Here is a 13,943-nt window from a genome sequence, read left to right as displayed (position 1 = left end):
CTGATAAAATTTAATAATTTTAAGTGAATTAAGTGTTATAATTGATTATAATTAATTAATATCAGTAAAATAAAGTATAAATTACTTTTATAATATATCATTTTGGAAAAAGGAGAACCATATAATTAAATAAAATTTTGCAACCTCGAAATACCGTTCTGCTTACAGTAAACACAGTCGGTAGTCTGGCGCTCCGTTTACAACGGGATTTTTGAACGGAACTTGGCGCCAGATTCTACCGAATCTGTGGATTAATTAAATCCTATGTTAAAAAATCATTTATTAACAGTTAATAAATATTTAATATAAACAAATCTTTCTATCAGTGCGCGCTATGAGGCGTGCAATAGTAATTTAATAATTAAAAACGTTTCTAAAATCCAAAAGAAAGCTCATTTAATTTTTAAGAAGAAAATAAGGTAAAAGCCCTAATTATTAACACTATAAGAGGCAAACTTATGACTTGATTTTTTTTAAGCAATCAAATATCAATATCATTGAATTTTGTTTGTGGTAATGTCTCAAGTAATGTTTTTACTAATCAATTTCTTTTTTTAAAATGATAATCACTGATATTTACTCATTAATTTTAAATAATTAAATAGAATATCCGGATACACCAATTGTTGGCAGGTTAAAAAACTGATTGATCTAATTATTGACATACCTTAGCCCCAATTATTGACACCTATACTGCGCATGCCTAGAATCATCTGCTTATTCTTATTTATCGAAACTTATTATTAAGTAATCAATTTTATTAAAGTTTATTAATATTAATTTCCATAAATAATTAATTACTTTTAAAAATATAAAAATTAATTTAAAAATAATTTATTGAATCAGAAGAGTTCAAACTCTTACAGAAAATTTTTTACGTTAAAGTAAAAAAAAGGTGTGATAGCGCTGTCAAATGGCTGTCAATATGAGATTCAACTTAAAAATTATCAACTAGTTATTGACACCCATTATTTAAATATTATAAAGGAAACAATTAATTTCGATTATTCAATTTTATAAATTTTTCATATATTGTTAATTAAAAAAAAAAAAGATCATATTATTGGACGAAGAAATTAATTTAAACAGCATTTAAAAAAAATACTTTTCTAATCAAAGTTGTTGAGAAAATAAACGTTCGTAAGGTTTGATCTGGTGCTTTTATTTTTTTTTTAATAATTAATATTTAATATTTTTAACTGAGTAACTTTTTTCAATTTTTTAATTAATTATAATTTAATAAAAATTTATATGGTAGTTATTCTTATTACAGATGATTAAATATATTTAAGAATAATTTAGGGTGTCAATATTTAGACCACTGTCAATAATTAGGGCTTTCACCTCAAATCGTATCAAATAGAAAATTAAAAAATTGCGCTCTTATCAGTTTTTACACTAAATAAAATAGATTCATTTATTTTACAAGTAAATATAAATAAAAAAAAAGACATTTATACTTCAGAAAGTCGGTTAAATTCAGTGAGGCGAGTTTAGAGCGATAATTTACGCGCTTTCGCGCTTGGAGGCGTGCAAAAGAAAGTAAAAGTTTATCATTGACTTAGAATCATAAACAAGAATTTAAATAAAGGATTATTGGTGATAAATAAATCGATTAAAAACAATAAATCCGTATCTTTATAACGGTGGCATAAATTTAAAATGATAAAATTAGTTATTGAGTTCAATTAATCAAGTACTTAAATCACGTGTCATTATACCTATCTAAGTCCTTTATTTATTGGAGTTAAAAATGCGACGACGAGCGTGCAGTTAACAGCGATTACTAAAGATTGTGCTCACTCTACACTCTATACTTTATATAAATAATATCAACGCCGTCACATACTTTATATGTACGTAAACTTCAAGTATCATGTCGTCTTATGTACCGTGACTAAAACCCTGGTTTACTGCTTGTAACATTAAAGGTTACGAGCAACCTTGGAGTCACTTTGTTAAATTGCACTGTACTTTCTTATATATTGATCTTTTTAAAAATATAAGCTCATCTTGATGTTACACTCATCAAGAGCTTTTATTTGAGTACCCACATGCATTTTTGATATATTTATATACATAATATATATAAATATATCAAATATATGAAAAATTGATGTGGGTACACAAATAAAAGGTCTTGATGAGTGTAATGTCGGGGTGAGCTTTTAATTTAAAAATTTTAATAGTTCATAAGATACAAGATCATTTCTTAGTTATATTAAATTGCACTGTTCTTTCTTAAATATTGACATTTTTAAAGATATAAGCTCGTCTTGTTTCACTTATCAAGAGCTTTCATTTGAGTACCCACATGCATTTTTGATATATTTTTCATATATTTATATACATAATATATATAATTATATAAAATATATGAAAAATTGATGTGGGTACTCAAATGAAAGGTCTTGATGAGTGTGATGTCGGGGTGAGCTTGTATTTTTAAAAATGTCAATAGTTCACAAGATACAAGGTCATTTCTTAATTATTCATATTTTTCAAGACATAAACTCATCCTGATGTTACACTCATCAAGAGCTTTCATTTGAGTACCCACATGCATTTTTGATATATTTTTCATATATACATATATATAATATATATAAATATATACAATATAAGAAAAATTGATGTGGGTACTCAAATGAAAGGTCTCGATGAGTGTAATATTGGGATGAGTTTATATCTTCAAAAATATCAATAGTTCACAAGATACAAGGTCATTTCTTAATTATATTAAATTGCACTGTTCTTTCTTAAATATTGACATTTTTAAAGGTATAAGCTCGTCTTGATGTTTCACTCATCAAGAGCTTTCACTTGAGTACCCACATGCATTTTTGATATATTTTTCATATATTTATATACATAATATAATATAATTATATAAAATATATGAAAAAGTGATGTGGGTACTCAAATGAAAGGTTTTGATAAGTGTGATGTCGGGGTGAGCTTATATTTTTAAAAATGTCCATAGTTCACAAGATACAAGGTCATTTCTTAATTATTCATATTTTTCAAGACATAAACTCATCCCGATGTTACACTCATCAAGAGCTTTCATTTGAGTACCCACATGCATTTTTGATATATTTTTCATATATACATATATATAATATATATATAAATATATACAATATATAAAAAAGTGATGTGGATACTCAAATGAAAGGTCTCGTTAAGTGTAATATTGGGATGAGCTTATATCTTCAAAAATATCAATAGTTCACAAGATACAAGGTCATTTCTTAATTATATTAAATTGCACTGTTCTTTCTTTAATATTGACATTTTTACAGATATAAGCTCATCTTGATGTTACACTCATCAAGATCTTTTATTTGAGTACCCACATGCATTTTCGATATATTTTTCATATATACATATATATAATATATATAAATATAAAAAATATATGAAAAAGTGATGTGGGTACTCAAATGAAAGGTTTTGATGAGTATAATGTTGGAGTTAGCTTATATCTTAAAAAATGTCAATAGATCACAAGATACAAGGTCATTTCTTAATTATGGTAGTCAAACAATAGAGAATGACCCCCCGAATCTTATTGCATAACTTTTTTTTTATTGAGTCTTAACCACAAGCTGTAAACTTGTAATTTCATTACCAAAGTAATAAAAGTTAACATTTATAGGTGGTTTGGCTGACCGCAGTCCTGTCGCGGTTTGTTGACGCCAGCAAGCTAAGAAATAATTTGACGCGGACCATCCGAGACACATCTTTTCATGGTGCTTCTTTATGGTGAGTTTATCATTTTTATCATTAATATTATCATTTATTTATTTATTTACAATTGTTATTAATTACAGGTCACAAGAGGAACAAGTAACAAAACGAATAGGATTAACATACCGCGAAATCCAAAGCATATTGCGGCGGGAAGGCGGGGAGGAAGGGCTGCCCGTCGACTGCTGCCCAACAGTCGAAGAAATAACCGAGCCTACTGGGGGGAAAAACAGAAATGAGTCGTACGTAGAGTTGTACAGAGGCCTCGAGCAAATACAGAGGTTTTACGAGTACTCTTGTCGACAGGATGTCCTCGACAAGCCCTGTCGGTTTGTAGACCGCAAGCTCAGCGCTCAGTCTAGATGTGTACAAAAGTTTTCTTACTCTTATGCTATTGTCAAGAATCCAGCTGCTGAAATTTCAATTATGGTATATATTTATTACAAATTACAAATTTTATTTTTCATTTGAAAATTATCCATTTATACATTAAATATATATAACCTTTTAGTGTTCCTGGAACCTTATGTTGTTCTTGGAACCTAACATTGTTCTTAGAACTGATAATGTTCTTGGAACATAGTCTTGTTCCTGGAATCTAGTAATGTTTCTTGAGCCTAGTAATGTTCTTGAAACTTGATATTGTTTCAGGAACTGATATTTTTTTTTGGAACATAGTATTGTTTCTAAAACCTGATATTGTTCCTGGAACCTTATGTTGTTCTTCAAACCTAACATTATTCTCAGAACTTATAGTGTTCTTGAAACCTAGTATTGTTCCTGGAACCTGATATTATTCTAGGAACCTAGTATTATTTACGGAACTGATATTGTTCTTGGAACCTACTATTGTTCCTGGAACCTAGTATTTTGACTGGATTCTAGTATTGTTCCTAGAACCTAATATTGTACGTAGCATCTAGTAATGTTCCTGGAACCTGATATTATTCTTGGAACCTACTATTGTTCCTAGAACCTAGTATTTTTCCTGGAACCTAGTATTGTTCCTAGAACTGAGTATTGTTCCTGGAACCTGATATTATTTTAGGAACCTGGTATTGTCCCAGAACTGATATTGTTCTTGGAATCTACTATTGTTCCTGGAACCTAGTATTGTTCCGGGAACTTAGTATTTTAACTGGATTCTAGTATTGTTCCTAGAACCTAATATTGTTCCTGGAACCTACTATTGTTCCTGGAACCTGATATTGTTCTTGGAACCTTATATTGTTCTTTAAAACCTATGACCTTACTATTATTATTAATATAATCTATTTACATATGTAAATTTTTTTTTTTCAGGAAAATGAAAATATGGAACATCATCATAGACATCGACATGAAGCCCACTACTTTTCAAGTTACGGCTCCTCGTGGACGGTAGACCACATCCGAGTACGCAGTGGATGCAGCTGCGAAATAATCCCTAAGCCCAAAAAAAAACGTCCCTTATCTTTAAAATCTAAAAAACTAAAACACAAACCGAAAAAGAAGGATGATTTTATAACAAACTCAGATGTGTAATTAATCAACCAAACGCTAGGATTATTTATTAATTGTTACCAATTATTTAATCGCTATTCATTAATTCAAAGTCGAAATCATGCTAATCATTTAATTTTTCTATCATTATTATTATTATAATAGAATAATTTATTAATTTTTATGTTACCTTTTTTAACGCGGCCAGTTCTTAACAATTTATCGATAATACTATTGCCGACTAATTATAGAAATTTTTTTTTTTTTTTTAGACTGATTAGACAACTTTTATTTATTAATAAAAATAATCAAAACTTGACAATTTATCATGACAATTAGTGTACGTCTGACCAGATTATTAAATTTATTTTACATTATTGTTTTTTTCTTTAGTATTTTATTTAATAAAATTAAATTGACTAGCGTGAAATAGATTTAATTAATTAATTATCACTGTTTTTAATTATAATAATTAAAATTCTTATCTTGCCATAATGTAGATTAAAAAAAAAAATATTTACAATTTTTATCAATTTTTTAAATTAAAATCTGATTTCACGCTATTTTATTTAAAATACCGTCCTGCTTAAAAACAAATTATCGCACTAATTATTAATCTTTATATTTATATATAATTTTAATTTTTTATTTACTGCCATGTAAAAAATATTGTAAATAATTAATTTAATTATCAGAATAAATATAGTATTAAAATAATCAAACTTAAATTATTTATTAAACAATAATAATAATAATAATAATGAATACACTTAAGTGTAAAAAATTAATTCAGGAATCTGGCCGTCTTCGATGGAAGTTCCATTGTTATTTCCGGCAGCGAAGCTAAATTGAAACTTAATAATATTTTTACCACTATTGAAGCAATCTACAGAAACACATCTCAGCCCTTTGGTTCCATAATGAGAATCAGGACCTTTGAAAGTAGCTGAGGCGGTGTAAATGGTGTTAGCTATTATTTCGATGGGTTCCTTGAACATCAGCCGATATGTATAATTAGATCCATCGCAGCTGAAGCTCGTGGAGTTAGTTGCTATTGTCTTTCCAGACGCAGTGTGGGTCAGTTCTATCAATACTTCGTATTCGGCAGGTCCATGAACGCTTCCGTAAACACCGTAGCCTACCAAGAATATTCGTCTGTCTACGCTGAATCTAAAAATTATATTTATCTATCAAATTATTAATAAATTCAAAAGGACGTTTATATGCTACGCTTAAGTCAACTGTTCTTGAAACTTATGTTGTTCTTGGAACCTGATATCGTTCTTAGAACGTACTATTGCTCTCGAAACCTTATATTGTCTTTGGAACTTATATTGTTCTTGGAACCTAGTAATGTTCGTGGAACATGATATTATTCTTGAAACCTGGTACTGTTCTTAGAACCTGACACTGTTTTTAGAACCGGTGACTGTTTTTGGAACGTGATATTGTTCTTAGAACATATTACTGTCCTCAGAACCTGGCACTACTGTTCTTAGAATCTACTATTGTTCCCGAAACGTTATATTGTTCTTGAAACCTGGTACTGCTCTTAAAACCTGACACTGTTCTTAGAACCGGTGACTGTTCTTGGAACCTGACATTGTTTTTTAAGCCTACTATTGTTCCCGGAACCTTATATTGTTCTTGGAACCTAGTAATGTTCCTGGAACATGATATTTTTCTTGAAACCTCGTACTGATCTTAGAACCTGACACTGTTTTTAAAACCAGTGACTGTTCTTGGAACCTAATATTGTTCTTAGAACCTGGTACTACTGTTCTTAGAATCTACTATTGTTCCCGGAACCTTATATTGTTCTTGAAACCTGGTACTGCTCTTAAAACCTGACACTATCCTTAGAACCAGTGACTGTTCTTGGAATCTGATACTGTTCTTAGAACCTACTATTGTTCTCGAAACTTATATTGTTCTTGGAACCTGATACTGTTCTTAAAACTTACTATCGTTCCCGGAACCTTATATTGTTTTTGAAACCTGGTACTGCTCTTAAAACCTGAAACTATTCTTGGAACCTGATATTGTTTTTAGAATCTACTATTGTTCCCAGAACCTTATATTGTTCTTGGAACTTATCAATGTTTCTGGAACATTATATTTTTCTTGAAACCTGCTACTGTTCTTAGAACCTGACATTGTTTTTTGAGCCTAATATTGTTCTTGGAACCTAGTATTGTTCCTGGAACCTAGTAATGTTCCTGGAACCTGATGACTTCATTATTATTGTGTTAAATTAAAGTTTTTACGTCAAACTTTCATAGATTTTTCTAACCAGAAAAAAAAATGACTAGTAAAAGTATACCTTATGCGATCACTAGTTCCATTGTAACCCCAACGACTGTCTGTTTGCTGGAACCTGCAGACTGTTAATTCTTTTCCCATCATACGACATCTTGGCATAGCTTCAAATCCAACTGCTGGTTTTGGGTTAACCGTAAAGTATAAAAATAAAGAAACCACCTGAAAAAAATTACAAAAATATTAAATAAAATAATTAAAAATTAGTTATTAAAACTAACAAACCTCTCTGTCAGTCAGCAATCCACATTGAGCTGGTCCCATAGCAAATTCCTCAACAGACATCAACGGAAACCGAACCAAAGACAATGCTCTCCCTAGCACAGATCTCTGATTTTCAGGAGTCACTGGCAATTGTTGTCTAACACACTCAGCTTCGGACCATCTAAAAAAAAATCCTTAAAAATTATAAAAAAAAAATAATAAATATAAAAAAAATTACCTGACAACAGCTTGGAAGATTTTTGACTCTCTGACTCTTAAAGTGTCTCTTTCAAGAACTACCATCAAGGTATCAATATCAATATCTGTGAATCCATCAGCATTGAGCGCGTCGGTGGTGAACTTGTCGATAGTGTCTAAGCAAACAGCAGCCAGCTGCTGTTCATCAAAGAGCCTAGCTTGGGTAAGTAATAAAAATGCGTTGTCGTGGGTGAGATGACTGCGAAGAAATTCAACGCAGTGTTTTTCCAACGGAGAAACTGCGTATTTTTTAGCGGTGTAAAGAGTAGTCATCACTGTGTCGGGGTCTATCTGGATTTCGTCGGTGTAGAGGAACAATAACACCGCGAGAAAAGCTGCAGGCTCTACGTCCGGTACTTCTATTTCTGCTGAGGCCGTAGCGAGGGTTCCGTTGAACATTGCGTCAAATACTGCGCTGCCTGATGAAAGGACCAGCTTGTGGGCGGGAATTCTTTGCTGCTGTCCAACTCGACCCACTAAAAATCTCACGTCTGATAAAATTTCATTGTTGAACAAAAATGCAAATCTTTCTTTCATGGTTGTTTTGCTGCCTTGCCAGTTGTAAAGTTGCGAGGATGCTAGCTGGCGAGCTGGAACTTGGTGGACTTCTGCTGGTGGGTCGTTGTGAGGACGAGCTTCTAAGTGGAGAGTGTTTACTGAATTACTTGGTAATCTGGAAAATTATTAAGTATTTATAGTTATATCTTAAATAAATAATCTATATTATTGAGGGAATAAGAAAAATTTTATCTCCAGGATAGTCATAAGTTTCTTTAGTAAAATTAAGTGTCACTGCAAAGGTCTTGACTTTAATTTGTGCCTTCTCAAGGTTTTATATCATTCTGACCAATAGTCAATTTATGATAAGTATTTTGGGTGCATTCGAAAATGCATCTCTAGATACATAATTAAGAAATGACCATGTATCTTGTGAACTATTGACATTTTTAAAGATATAAGCTCATCCCGATGTTATACTCATCAAGACCTTTCATTTGAGTACCCACATCAATTTTTCATATATTTTATATATTTATATACTTCACAAATACCATATATGTAAAATATATAAAAAATGCTATGTAGATACTTAAATCAAAGGTCTCGATGAATGTAACATCAAAATAAGTTTATATCTTAAAAAATGTCAATAATTAAGAAATCACCTTGTATCTTGTGATCTATTGACATTTTTAAAGATGTAAGCTCATCCCGATGTTATGCTGGTCGAGACCTTTCATTTGAGTACCCACATCAATTTTTCATATATTTTATATATTTACATATATTATATATGTATATATGAAAAATATATAAAAATGTATGTGGGTACTCAAATGAAAGCTTTTGATGAGTGTAACATCGAGATGAGCTTATATCTTAAAAAATGTCAATAATTAAGAAATGACATTTTATCGTGAGAACTATTGACATTTTTAAATATATAAGCTCATCCCGATGTTACACTTATCGAGACCTTTCATTTGAGTATCCACATCAATTTTTCATATATTTGATATATATTTATATATATTATATATATGTATATCTGAAAAATATATAAAAATGTATGTGGGTATTCAAGTGAAAGCTCTTAATGATTGTAACATCGAGATGAGCTTATATCTTAAAAAATATCAATAATTAAGAAATTATCTTGTATCTTGAGAACTATCGACATTTTTAAAGATGTAAGCTCATCCCGATGTTATACTCATCAAGACCTTTCATTTGAGTACCCACATCAATTTTTCATATATTTTATATATTTATATATTTCACAAATACCATATATGTAAAATATATAAAAAATGCTATGTAGGTACTTAAATCAAAGGTCTCGATGAATGTAACATCAAAATGAGTTTATATCTTAAAAAATGTCAATAATTAAGAAATCACCTTGTATCTTGTGATCTATTGACATTTTTAAAGATGTAAGCTCATCCCGATGTTATGCTGGTCGAGACCTTTCATTTGAGTACCCACATCAATTTTTCATATATTTTATATATTTACATATATTATATATGTATATATGAAAAATATATAAAAATGTATGTGGGTACTCAAATGAAAGCTTTTGATGAGTGTAACATCGAGATGAGCTTATATCTTAAAAAATGTCAATAATTAAGAAATGACATTTTATCGTGAGAACTATTGACATTTTTAAATATATAAGCTCATCCCGATGTTACACTTATCGAGACCTTTCATTTGAGTATCCACATCAATTTTTCATATATTTGATATATATTTATATATATTATATATATGTATATCTGAAAAATATATAAAAATGTATGTGGGTATTCAAGTGAAAGCTCTTAATGATTGTAACATCGAGATGAGCTTATATCTTAAAAAATATCAATAATTAAGAAATTATCTTGTATCTTGAGAACTATCGACATTTTTAAAGATGTAAGCTCATCCCGATGTTATACTCATCAAGACCTTTCATTTGAGTACCCACATCAATTTTTCATATATTTTATATATTTATATATTTCACAAATACCATATATGTAAAATATATAAAAAATGCTATGTAGGTACTTAAATCAAAGGTCTCGATGAATGTAACATCAAAATGAGTTTATATCTTAAAAATGTCAATAATTAAGAAATCACCTTGTATCTTGTGATCTATTGACATTTTTAAAGATGTAAGCTCATCCCGATGTTATGCTGGTCGAGACCTTTCATTTGAGTACCCACATCAATTTTTCATATATTTTATATATTTACATATATTATATATGTATATATGAAAAATATATAAAAATGTATGTGGGTACTCAAATGAAAGCTTTTGATGAGTGTAACATCGAGATGAGCTTATATCTTAAAAAATGTCAATAATTAAGAAATGACATTTTATCGTGAGAACTATTGACATTTTTAAATATATAAGCTCATCCCGATGTTACACTTATCGAGACCTTTCATTTGAGTATCCACATCAATTTTTCATATATTTGATATATATTTATATATATTATATATATGTATATATGAAAAATATATAAAAATGTATGTGGGTATTCAAGTGAAAGCTCTTAATGAGTTTAACATCGAGATGAGCTTATATCTTAAAAAATATCAATAATTAAGAAATTATCTTGTATCTTGAGAACTATCGACATTTTTAAAGATGTAAGCTCATCCCGATGTTACAATTATCGAGACCTTTTATTTGAGTACCCACATCAATTTTTCATATATATATATTATATATATGGGTGATTCTCTGTAAGGACGTCTTAAATCTGTACAAAATTGTCCGACCAAATTATTTTTGATTTTATTAGAAAAAAAATTAACAAGGGCTACAAAACTATTAGCTTAATTATAATAAATAAACAGCCGAATTAATTTTTGCTTTTTCGATATTTGTGTATCTTTTGCCATAAAACATGACAGGGGACTGACTGCCAGGGGACTGATTTTTTTTATCAAATTGAGAAAAATCAAGCAAACTATTTCAATGCATTCAACTTTTTAAGTTCTCAATGAATGTTTACATTAATTAGAATAATATTAAGACTTATGGATCGAATTTTATAAATAAATTATAAATAAAAATAGCTGCCAGGGGACTGAGTTTTGAAGTGGCCCAGACATATTTCCAGCACACACTGTGCTTTGACACTAAATAAAATGCCGATAAAGCGCTAACAGCCCTATGGTTATTAACTTACGGTTAGTTAGATCCTTATAAACCTTACAAAAGGTAAAATAACACGCTAGATTTTTTTTTTTGGCTTTGAACTTCTGGCAGGGGACTGATCTTAAAATGCCTGGGACAAACTTTGGTTTAATGAATTTAATGAAACAAATTAACTTTCGGTACTTTTTATTGAAGAAGATTGTTAGTTAACTAATTAAATTTATAAACATTATGGACCAAATTATATATTATTGACAAATAACTTAAAATTTAATCTTAAAGTTTTAATTTTGGGACTGGGACAGCCCAGGGGACTGACATTTCGGTGGTTTACCAATTTATAGCAAAAAAACCAAAATTTATTTCATTTCAGTTTTCAATGCTCCAAATAGAAATGTTTTTTTACTTTCGTAATAAATTTTTTTTAGTATCAAAATAACAATTTTTCTAATAAAAAAATGCTTGGGGCAGCAAAAAACATCCTTACAGAGAATCACCCATATGTATATATCAAAAATGCATGTGGGTACTCAAATAAATGCTCTTGATGAGTGTAATATCAAGATGAGCTTATATCATTAAAAACGTCAATAGTTAAGAAAGTACAGTGCAATTTAACAAAAGTCATTATTTAGAGAGGCAAAATTTTATTATTTTATAGTTCACAATTCACGGCAATCACATAGTGACTGCAAGGTTGCTAGTATATATAATTAAATATTTAAATTAAAAATTAAAAATAACAGCTTCTAATAAATGGTTCAAATTTTTTACATTACGGAAAAAATATTGGTCCTATAAAAAATTTATACAACAAAAGTTGTTCAAATTTCAATTAAAAAAAAATAGTCTTATGATTTTTATTTAAAATCGATATTTTCGTTGTAATTAAAAAAAAAAAAAAGATTCATATCATCATCATAAAAATTGAACCTTTGATTATGAATCTTAATTATGAAATTACCGCGAAATCATTGGTTTTTTTTTTAAATTATAAGAAAAATTTTTTTCTAAATTATTAAAAAAAAAAAATAAAAATTCTGAAGTGCAATTTTTTTTCATTTATTAAATTAGAACTAAAAAACATTTTTTAAAAATTGCAATTTAAGTTTTTTACAAAAGAAATTTTATTTTTATTTTTTTATAATAATTTTTCTAATTAAAAAAAATTCAAAAAATTTTAAATATTACCAAACTTAATTTTCATTTCAAATTATTAAAAGTTTAATAATTTAAATGATATTAAAGTTAGCTGTCACTTGACCATTTTTTAATGTTATTTAACAAAAAAATTTGTTCCGAAGAATTATTTTTAAAAAATTGCATTTTTAATTAATTAAAATTTCTAAATGTCAATTTTTTTCTCAATTTTTTTCTGCAGCAATTTATTTATTAGAAAAATTAAATATCGGCTAAATTAATTTCCATATAATTTAAGTATCACATGACAAAAAAAGCTTACCCATCTCGAGAAACTAGGACACTACTAGCAGAAGACGTCGAAGGTTCTTCGTCATCGGTTCCGAAGGTAGCGGCTCTCCGATTACAGGAAAAAGTTGTAGAAACACTAGCAGTCAGCATATTTTGAGGCGATGACAGGAGATTAGCATTCGCGCTAACACTACTAGCAACAGCGACCGAGTCGTCATTGCTCGAGTAAGAAGTAGTAGCATCGCTGTCATTGCTGTTGTTATTGCTGGACATCCTCAGCTCAGACAGTCTACTCACGACACTATTTGTCTGTTCGTCAAATGACGACATTTTTAAGCAAAATAATTTTATAAATTTTTTCAAAGCTCTGTTTATTTCTGTTCATCTATCAGCTTGTCACTTACTCGCTTCTAAAATAATTATTTTTTCATAGTTTAAATTATAACTCTTCATTTTTATTAATGAACAAGAAGTTTTTAATTACTTACTTGCTTTATTTCGTTGATTTAATGTTTCGATGTAATTACTTGACATATAAATTATTTTTATTTTATCAATTTATTATTTACTTGCAAAATAATAAACAATATTATCGATTTGCTTCTAGAACATTAGCGACATCTCTTTTTTTAGTGTTTGTAAAATGAACGTGAGGTGGCGCCACATGTCAATAACGGATCTCGGTAAGATAGTAAGTATGGTACTGAATCAACAGTTTTTTTTATTTTAATAAAAAACTAGAATTTAATTTGCGCGCGCAAGCGCGCGCCTCATATTTATTGTCATGATATATTTATGTGTCGTTTATGTATATTATATT

At 29.0% G+C, this 13,943-nt stretch overlaps 2 protein-coding genes and 1 long non-coding RNA gene across 6 annotated transcripts in view; 1 reads left to right on the top strand and 2 right to left on the bottom strand.

Annotated features, from left to right (window-relative positions):
* The window catches only part of LOC123267500, a 54,391-nt gene extending 48,876 nt beyond the window's left edge, over window positions 1-5,515 (top strand). For all 4 annotated transcript variants that reach the window (XM_044732167.1, XM_044732168.1, XM_044732169.1 and 1 more), the window contains 3 exons: window positions 3,662-3,768; window positions 3,837-4,182; window positions 5,056-5,515. In XM_044732167.1, the coding sequence (XP_044588102.1) occupies window positions 3,662-3,768; window positions 3,837-4,182; window positions 5,056-5,277 (675 nt within the window). In that variant the 3' untranslated portion in view covers window positions 5,278-5,515. The remainder of the gene's footprint in view (window positions 1-3,661; window positions 3,769-3,836; window positions 4,183-5,055) is intronic.
* A 440-nt stretch (window positions 5,516-5,955) lies between these two features.
* LOC123267485 (BTB/POZ domain-containing protein 1-like) lies at window positions 5,956-13,739 on the bottom strand. Its single transcript, XM_044732139.1, has 6 exons — window positions 13,612-13,739; window positions 13,155-13,533; window positions 7,997-8,689; window positions 7,780-7,939; window positions 7,559-7,716; window positions 5,956-6,405 (listed from the first exon to the last, which is right to left on the bottom strand). Exons 2-6 carry the CDS (start codon window positions 13,451-13,453, stop codon window positions 6,006-6,008), a joined length of 1,710 nt encoding a protein of 569 aa, XP_044588074.1. The 5' UTR covers window positions 13,454-13,533; window positions 13,612-13,739; the 3' UTR covers window positions 5,956-6,005.
* Window positions 6,579-7,551, bottom strand: LOC123267512. Its single transcript, XR_006510057.1, has 2 exons — window positions 6,800-7,551; window positions 6,579-6,645 (listed from the first exon to the last, which is right to left on the bottom strand). It is a non-coding gene; the product is annotated as an uncharacterized LOC123267512 (long non-coding RNA).
* Window positions 13,740-13,943: the final 204 nt, after the last annotated feature.

Source organism: Cotesia glomerata, linkage group LG6 (genome assembly GCF_020080835.1).
Source record: "Cotesia glomerata isolate CgM1 linkage group LG6, MPM_Cglom_v2.3, whole genome shotgun sequence".
Lineage (NCBI taxonomy): Eukaryota > Metazoa > Arthropoda > Insecta > Hymenoptera > Braconidae > Cotesia > Cotesia glomerata.
This window is presented reverse-complemented; position numbering and strand designations above follow the sequence as displayed.